Here is a 7,531-nt window from a genome sequence, read left to right on the forward strand (position 1 = left end):
TGAGCTTAAAAATTCACCCGCAAAGGACAATGAAAAATCTTTTTTTAACAGATGGAACATTGGATCAAAAATAGTGTAAGAGGAAAACTTTCAAAAAAACGTCACAAGTGACTAGAATACATCTTAATCTGGATATCAAATTCAGCAATGTGGTACAATTCTTCTGACATAATTTCCAAGATTAAAATAATCTGGTTGTCCTGACCACTTTCAAGGAGTGGATTGACAAGCACAAGATAGACTTTTAAGGTAATTGACAAAGAAGGAGTGGTGACACAAGGTAACAGTTTCTCCCTTCTACTCTGTCCAAGTCCTCACAATTTTAAACACCTCCATAAAATCGCCTCACAACTTTTACTGTCCTAACTTCTCAAATCTATCTCTGCAACTGGGATTTCTCATCCCTGGAAGCTTCCTTGTGATTTTTTTTCAGCACCATCTCATATGCCTCCACATCCTCCCCAAAGTATGGTGTCCGGAAATGGAAGCAATATTCCAGGTGAGGCCAAACCATTTTGTTTTATGCAGATGGACCATAATTTCCTTAGTTTTCTCCTGTGACAACACAAGTGGAAGGAGTGCACCGTTGCTCTCATACCACACCTCCACAGGTCATAGCATGAAAAAAACATTCTGCGTTACTGAACTGATTTATTAAATATACATATCATAACGAGACATGCAGCACAAAAACAGGCTTTTTGGGTCAACTCATCCATGGTGCTGAAAAATGCAGATCTCCTTCCTCCCTTCCCATTGCCAATTCTCTATTCCCAGAAAATGTCAGGCCAATCCGGTGAAAATTTAGGATGAACCAAAACCCCAATCCTCACTTGAACTCACCCAGAAACCCCTCATTGAGGCACTCTGAAAACAAATTGAGCCTCATGTTTCTTTAATAAACCCAAAATTAATAGTTTATTATAAAAAAAGTATTCAATGAGGATGCAAAACTAGTTACCATAGTCATAAAAATGGAAGTATAAATGTTTATCCCTCTAAACAGCTCGAAAATATAGATGCTTATATACCAGTTAAAAGATAAAACAAACATATCTGTGGAAATTTATTTTCTGTATCAAAATTTTGTGGCCTCTAGAATTTAATTCTTGAAAAGGAAAAAGATCAGGTGTGGAATGTTAACACCATCTGCAATCCAGCTGTGAAACACATTGACAGGTCACTAATTGTGCATTTGTCTGTTAAATTTTGGCGGACATAGCTTGCTCAGAAAATGTAACACTGAGACGTTTCTTTCAGGCTGTAGAATTTTTAAGGCTCAGATCACAGAAGACAATTTTAGAAAACAAACATTTATCCTTAAACACAGGATTTAATGATTCTCCTTCTAAAGTCTCAGTTTGCTTTTCAGAACTTTAATGTGCCATTGTTGTTTCAAAATAACAGTATTCACCACAAACAAGTCTTTTTGTTTCCAATATACCTCTTTGGACATATCTTTAGCAGGAGCAGTTCTTTCCACAGCAGAATTACAATTAGTTCCAGATTCTTTGAGTACATTGGCAATTTCAAATAAGTTGTCTCCCTTCTCAGGAGATGACAATACTTTATTCCTCACAAGATCATTTACGACAATAAGATTGACATCACGATTAAAAAAGTTCAGAGACTACTCCAATAATAACAGACCTACTGAGTAAAGCACCACTTAAATTCACTCAATACAATAAAACAGGTAAACAGTTTCCATCAATGCCCGGTACCCATACTGTATTCGTTAAGTGAATTTTTTTGGAGGAAAATTCACAGCCTTTGCTAATATCAAACTTTTGGGTCATCTATCAGACAAAACTAGAGTTCCTTCACCCTAAAATATGAAACCTTCAGAGTATTTTAAGCTTTGATTTATACCCACTGAAATTACTTGACATTTTATAGGTCATCAACTCCTCCCACTGACACAGCATTTTCTTGAAAACAACAGAAAATTTCACCAACAATTTCAAATTTGATTTTAATTTCTAGTGTTCTGCCATATGACAATAAGAGCATATGGTATCTTTGAATCACTCTTATTTCCCTGCATTGCATTAGCGTTTTGTTTATTATCATGTCTTTATCCAGCTCCCATGGTGAGTTCAAACTTTTACTGACATTTAAAGGCTTATGGATTTTTTTCTTTTCTTTTTATATCTAGAAGTGTACACACAAATCACGTCAAATCATGTGATTTTTAAAAATCTATTAACCAAGGGGTTTTGTGGGTTAAGTTGTAACTATAAGCTAAAACAGCTGCTTTCTCTATTTTAGAGACTTTATAGTACCCCATAGGGTACTTGATTCTGAAACAAATAATATTCCAAAATTCTGCCATTAATGAGATCTCTGCTGGGTTTTCAAAATCCTGATTTAACATCATTGACCTTTACCATCAATCATAGGTAATTTTTTTCCCAGAAAATTCCACAAACTATTCACCAGAAAGTGCTGAATAACCTCCCAGGCTTTTCCTATCAATACTCTATAATTCAATATTTTTATGGTGTGAAATTTGTGAAGTTTTAAGAATGATTAAATCTTTTGGTTTATGGGACTTATACTTTGGAACAATATCTGTAAATTCAGATAAATGAAGGGTCATGTGACTGAGCTGGAGTCTGGCTGACAATAAGCTTGATAATTTCATCTTTAAAGATCAGAAGAAGATTCAGATTATTTTACTGAGAGAGGTGTGAGGGATTTACACTTGGGGCCATGGTAGTTATTTCCAGATTTATTATATTTTGGACATTGGTGAGGAGTAACTTGCACCTGATGTGACACTGAGAGGATGCACAGTTTATACAGGAGCTTCAACACATATTTATGTCTTCTTTTAAGAATGTTTGATAATCAAAGGTTAAATTGACCTTCTTGAAATGATTGGCCTGATAGTGGGAGAAGTTTGATACAGACCCTGCTGAGACAGACGGGTTACCTGTGTGACCACTGGAGGGTAAATGACACAGACAACACTCAGTGCAACAGAAACAGATGACCCAGCTTTAAATGTTAAGAGGAGGCAGAGATGAAACAACCTTGGCATGTGCCAAAATGAAAGAATTTGCTCTCTCTGTTGATTCCCTGATGTTCCAGGAGGTCTGGCAACTGAGCGAATGCTTTATTACAAAACTCACACAGATAGGGGTTTCCAATTTGAAAGTGTGCTGATGGAGCTGAAGACTCGCTGAAAATCTTGTCATACACCTCACACCTGAATGGTTTCTCACCTATATGAAAGTACAGTGGTTTCACCAGGACGATGATTGTGAAAAGCCCTTATTACATGTCTCACACTGAAAATACTTTTTCCTAAACATGGATGTGTCTGGTTTACATGTGTGAACATATTCATTCAGAGTCGAAAGTCTCAGTCACATACTTCATATTTGAACACTTACACCCTTGTCTGAATCATCTTATGTATTAAAACACATGTTGAGCTTGTGAAATATTTGTCAGAGCCTCTGACTTAAACAGATTCTCCTCAGTTTGGATGCATCACTGTTTCATCAGCATTGCTGACTGTGTGAAGGCTCACTCATGTTTGAATGGCTCCTCTCCTGTGTGAATACGGCAATGATATAACAAGCCCAATAACTATACTAAACTCTTATGACACATCCCACAGATGAATAGTTTCTCCTCAGTATGGATCCTTTGATGGATCAGCAGCGTCAAACAAGTGCATGTAGGCTTTGTCACAGGTATCATCTGTGAACACGCTGGTGTTCACGGAGGGTTGATGACCGTGAAAATGATTTCTTACACAACATACAATTGAACAGTCTCTCCCCTGTGTGAATGCGTTGGTGTACCCGAAGGTTTGATGACTGCGAGAATGATTGGTCACATACATCACACACATATGGTTTCTCCCCTGTGTGGGTGCGTTGGTGCACACGGAGAGTTGACGATCGTGAGAATGATTTGTTGCATACTTTACACTTGAATGGCTTTTCCCCAGTGTGAATACGTTGATGTTGCATAAGAGCTGATGACTGTGTGAAGGCTCTGTCACACACCTCACATTTGAAGGGTTTCTCACCTGTGTGAATCCTTTGGTGCATGACAAGATCACAGGAGTGGCTGAAAACTGCCTCACAAATATCACACCTGAAGGGTTTCTCCCCAGTGTGAACACTCTGGTGTCTCAGGAACTTCGTAGATGTTGGAAAAGCTTTATCACACATCTCGCATTTGAAGGGTTTTTTCCCTGTGTGGATTGTCTGATGGACAAGGAGGCTCGATAACTGTGTGAAGGCTTTGTCACACACCTCACACATGTATAGCTTCTCCCCTGTGTGAATGCGTTGGTGTGCACGGAAGATTGTTATGTAGGAGAATGACTTATCACACACCTCACATTTAAATGGTTTCTCCCCTGTGTGAATGCGTTGGTGTACACGGAGGTTCGTTAACTGTGAGAATGATTTATCGCATAAATTGCACGTGAATGGTTTTGCCCCTGTGTGAATCCTTTGATGTGCGCTGAGGTTGGATGATCGCGAGAATGATTTGTTGCACACGTTGCATATAAATGGTTTCTCCCCTGTGTGAATCCTCTGGTGTGTCAGGAGATCGCAGGATTGGGTGAAAGCTTTCTTACAGACCTCACAACTGAAAGGTTTCTCTCCTGTGTGAACGCTTTGGTGTGTCAGAAGCTTTGTGGATGTTGTGAAAGCTTTACCACAAACCTCACATTTGAAGGGTTTCTCCCCTAAGTGGATTCTTTGATGGACCAGGAGGCTAGATAACTGTGTGAAGGCTTTATCACAGACCTCACAGGTATACAGCTTCTCCCCTGTGTGAATGCGTTGGTGTGCACTGAGGGTTGATGAGTAGGAGAATGATTTGTCACATACCTTGCAAGTGAATGGTTTCTCCCCTGTGTGAACACGTTGATGTACATGGAGGCTTGTTAACTTACAGAATGATTTGTTGCAAACTTTGCAGATGAATGGCTTCTTCCCTGTGTGAATGCGTCTGTGTTCGCTGAGGTTTGATGAGTATGAGAATGATTTGTCACACACCTCACAAGTAAATGGCTTCTCCCCTGTGTGAATGCGTTGGTGTATGCGGAGATATGTTAATTTTGAGAATGTTTTCTCACACACCTTGCATGTGAATGACTTCTCTCCTGTGTGAATGCAATTGTGTTGCATGAGTACTGATGACTGTGTAAAGGCTAGGGAACATATTTCACATTTGAAGGGTGCATCTTCCATGACACCACCTCAGAGTTACAGGAGTTACAACAGAGGAACTTAGTGTTTCAGAGAATCTGATGAGCCTGTGGAACCCTCCTCACACTTGAGTCTCCTGTCCCCTGTAGGAATGAGTCAGTGGTTCATGAGGCTCAATGAATGATTGAAGTTCTCACCACACTTAGAGCCACTCACACTTCTTTCCAGCTTCACTCTGACTGATCACCCACAGCCAAACTTCAGAAAGGTTGGTTCTGATCAAAGGCTCCATTCCACTGACCAGTTTCAGATCTGATGGTTTGTCAAAGCTCTCTTGACCCGACCCCATATCCGGATGGTTTCACTGCCCAACCTTCTCTGTTCCCACAGTTTGCAGTTGTTCCTTGGGTGATGGTCAGGATATATCTGTGGAGTCTATCTTCTGTGTATTCTCTGGTGTAGTATGGTACAATCCTTCTGTAAAACAGGAAGATGATACATGATTTCTTCCAACTCACTCACCTGATTTGCTGAAGGGGTTGACGCCTCAGAGATTGTTCGACAATGACTGCCAGTTTGTTATTCCTCTGTGTTGGGTCATCAGATGAAAGTCCTTTCTTTTTCCTCATTTGCCTGTCTTTCTCGCTGTCTGACCTCTGACTCCACCTTTCCACACAATTCATCTATCCATCGACATCAGCATAAATACCACCTTATCTGAGCTACGATCAGTTCTGAAGAAGAGTTACTTGACCAAAATGTTAACTCTGCTTTCTCTCCAGATATGGTGCCAGGCTTGTTGAGTTTATCCAACAATTTCAGTTTTTGATTCACCAGGATGTGCTCTTGGACAGTGCATTTCAACTACAAAAAGAGGCTGGTTAAGCTCAGGTTGCTTTCTTCAGAGTAGAGAATTTGAAGGGGATCTGGTAGAGATATACTGTATAAGATTATGAGGGGCATGGACAGGGTGAATAGAAAGCAGCTGATCCCATTAATCGAAGGGTGAATACTGTCCAGAGGATAACAGCCAGCTCTCAACACACACAGAACAAGGGGTATAATTTTAAAGTTAAAGGCAGGAGGTTTGAGGCAATTTGAGGAAAAACTTCTTTCAGTAAATGTTAGTGGGGATCTGGAATGCACTACCTGGAAGGATAATTGAGGTACTTGGATGAACAGTTGAACTGTCACAATATTCAATACTATGAGCCTAGTGCAGAAAAGTGGGACCAGTAAAGGTAGTCATATATTTTTGACTTGATGGGCCAAAGGGCCTCTTCTGTACTGCATGGTTCAATAATTATATTCACTGCACATTCTCAATTCACCTTTCGGCTGCAGCATTGGACAAAGCGATCAAATCCATGCTCAAGCTTTTGGGAAAGGCTGAAGTCTTCAGGTAAAATCTTTAAAGAAGGCATTAAGAGACATTTCAATAAATGTGCCTTGCTTTGACAAACAATAAATTATTTGAAATTTAAATGTTAAATTTAAGATTGTTAGGTTTTTACTGAAATGTTTTGACAGATATGAAGAAAGGGGAGGAACATGGGAGTTTGATCACAGATGCATCATAATCTCACTGAATGTTGGAATCCACTCAAGGCACTAAATTTCTATTCCACATTACTACTCATTTCCACCCCACCTCCTCCTACCACACAGAATCAATGAGACAGATCAGAGAAATTGAAAAAAAATTAGTTCACAGCATAATAACCAGGTCCCAACACACATACACACACACACACAGACAAAACTCAACAACAGGAAATCAGTAAGAATCCTCAGACACTCTGCACCACCCAGATAATTACACCTCACCTTATTCAGGAATGAACCATCAACAAAACGCAGCCTGGAAATCAGAGGGAAATGCTTCCAATAAACACACTCAATATCCAACACACAGCTCCAGTCACACAGTTCAGCACAAAGCACCGAGTAAACAGCTCTCTCAGCTGGATCTTCTCACACAGCATAAGGGACATTTCCACCCCTGATTACCCACAGGATAGTCAGACTGCCTGAAGATTGGTGTGGATATTATGGGATACGATTTGTATAAAAGCTGCTCCTTCACTCACCATCTCCTCACTTGGTTTTCAGTCCCTTTAGGAAGTGAACCAGCTCTGGAAGAGGAAGAGGAGACAATGGGCAGAGTGGGTGGGCTCTCTGATTGACGTCTCTCACAGTCAATCCAAATATTTCTGGAGCAACATGAGTTTCCTGAAACTTGGGAAACTGACCGGGGAAATGGAGGTGACTCTGATGAGCAGATCAGGTGGAGATTTAAACTTGTCATTGTCCCATCTGAATAAAGGAGGAGAAAGTGAAGATTG

The 7,531-nt window shown here is 40.0% G+C and overlaps 1 protein-coding gene across 2 annotated transcripts; it reads right to left on the reverse strand.

The window, feature by feature from the left end:
- Positions 1–1,367: 1,367 nt before the first annotated feature.
- LOC132832986 (zinc finger protein 271-like) lies at positions 1,368–7,297 on the reverse strand. Of its 2 annotated transcripts, none has more exons than XM_060851248.1 (2): positions 7,277–7,297; positions 1,368–5,663 (listed from the first exon to the last, which is right to left on the reverse strand). In XM_060851248.1, the coding sequence occupies exon 2, from the start codon at positions 5,226–5,228 to the stop codon at positions 3,711–3,713; it is 1,518 nt and encodes a 505-aa protein (XP_060707231.1). In that variant the 5' UTR covers positions 5,229–5,663; positions 7,277–7,297; the 3' UTR covers positions 1,368–3,710. The 2 variants fall into 2 exon arrangements, with proteins under 2 accessions (XP_060707231.1, XP_060707229.1); XM_060851246.1 differs by lacking the exon at positions 7,277–7,297 and adding an exon at positions 6,518–6,596.
- Positions 7,298–7,531: the final 234 nt, after the last annotated feature.

Source organism: Hemiscyllium ocellatum, chromosome 35 (assembly GCF_020745735.1).
Source record: "Hemiscyllium ocellatum isolate sHemOce1 chromosome 35, sHemOce1.pat.X.cur, whole genome shotgun sequence".
Taxonomy (NCBI): Eukaryota; Metazoa; Chordata; class Chondrichthyes; order Orectolobiformes; family Hemiscylliidae; genus Hemiscyllium; species Hemiscyllium ocellatum.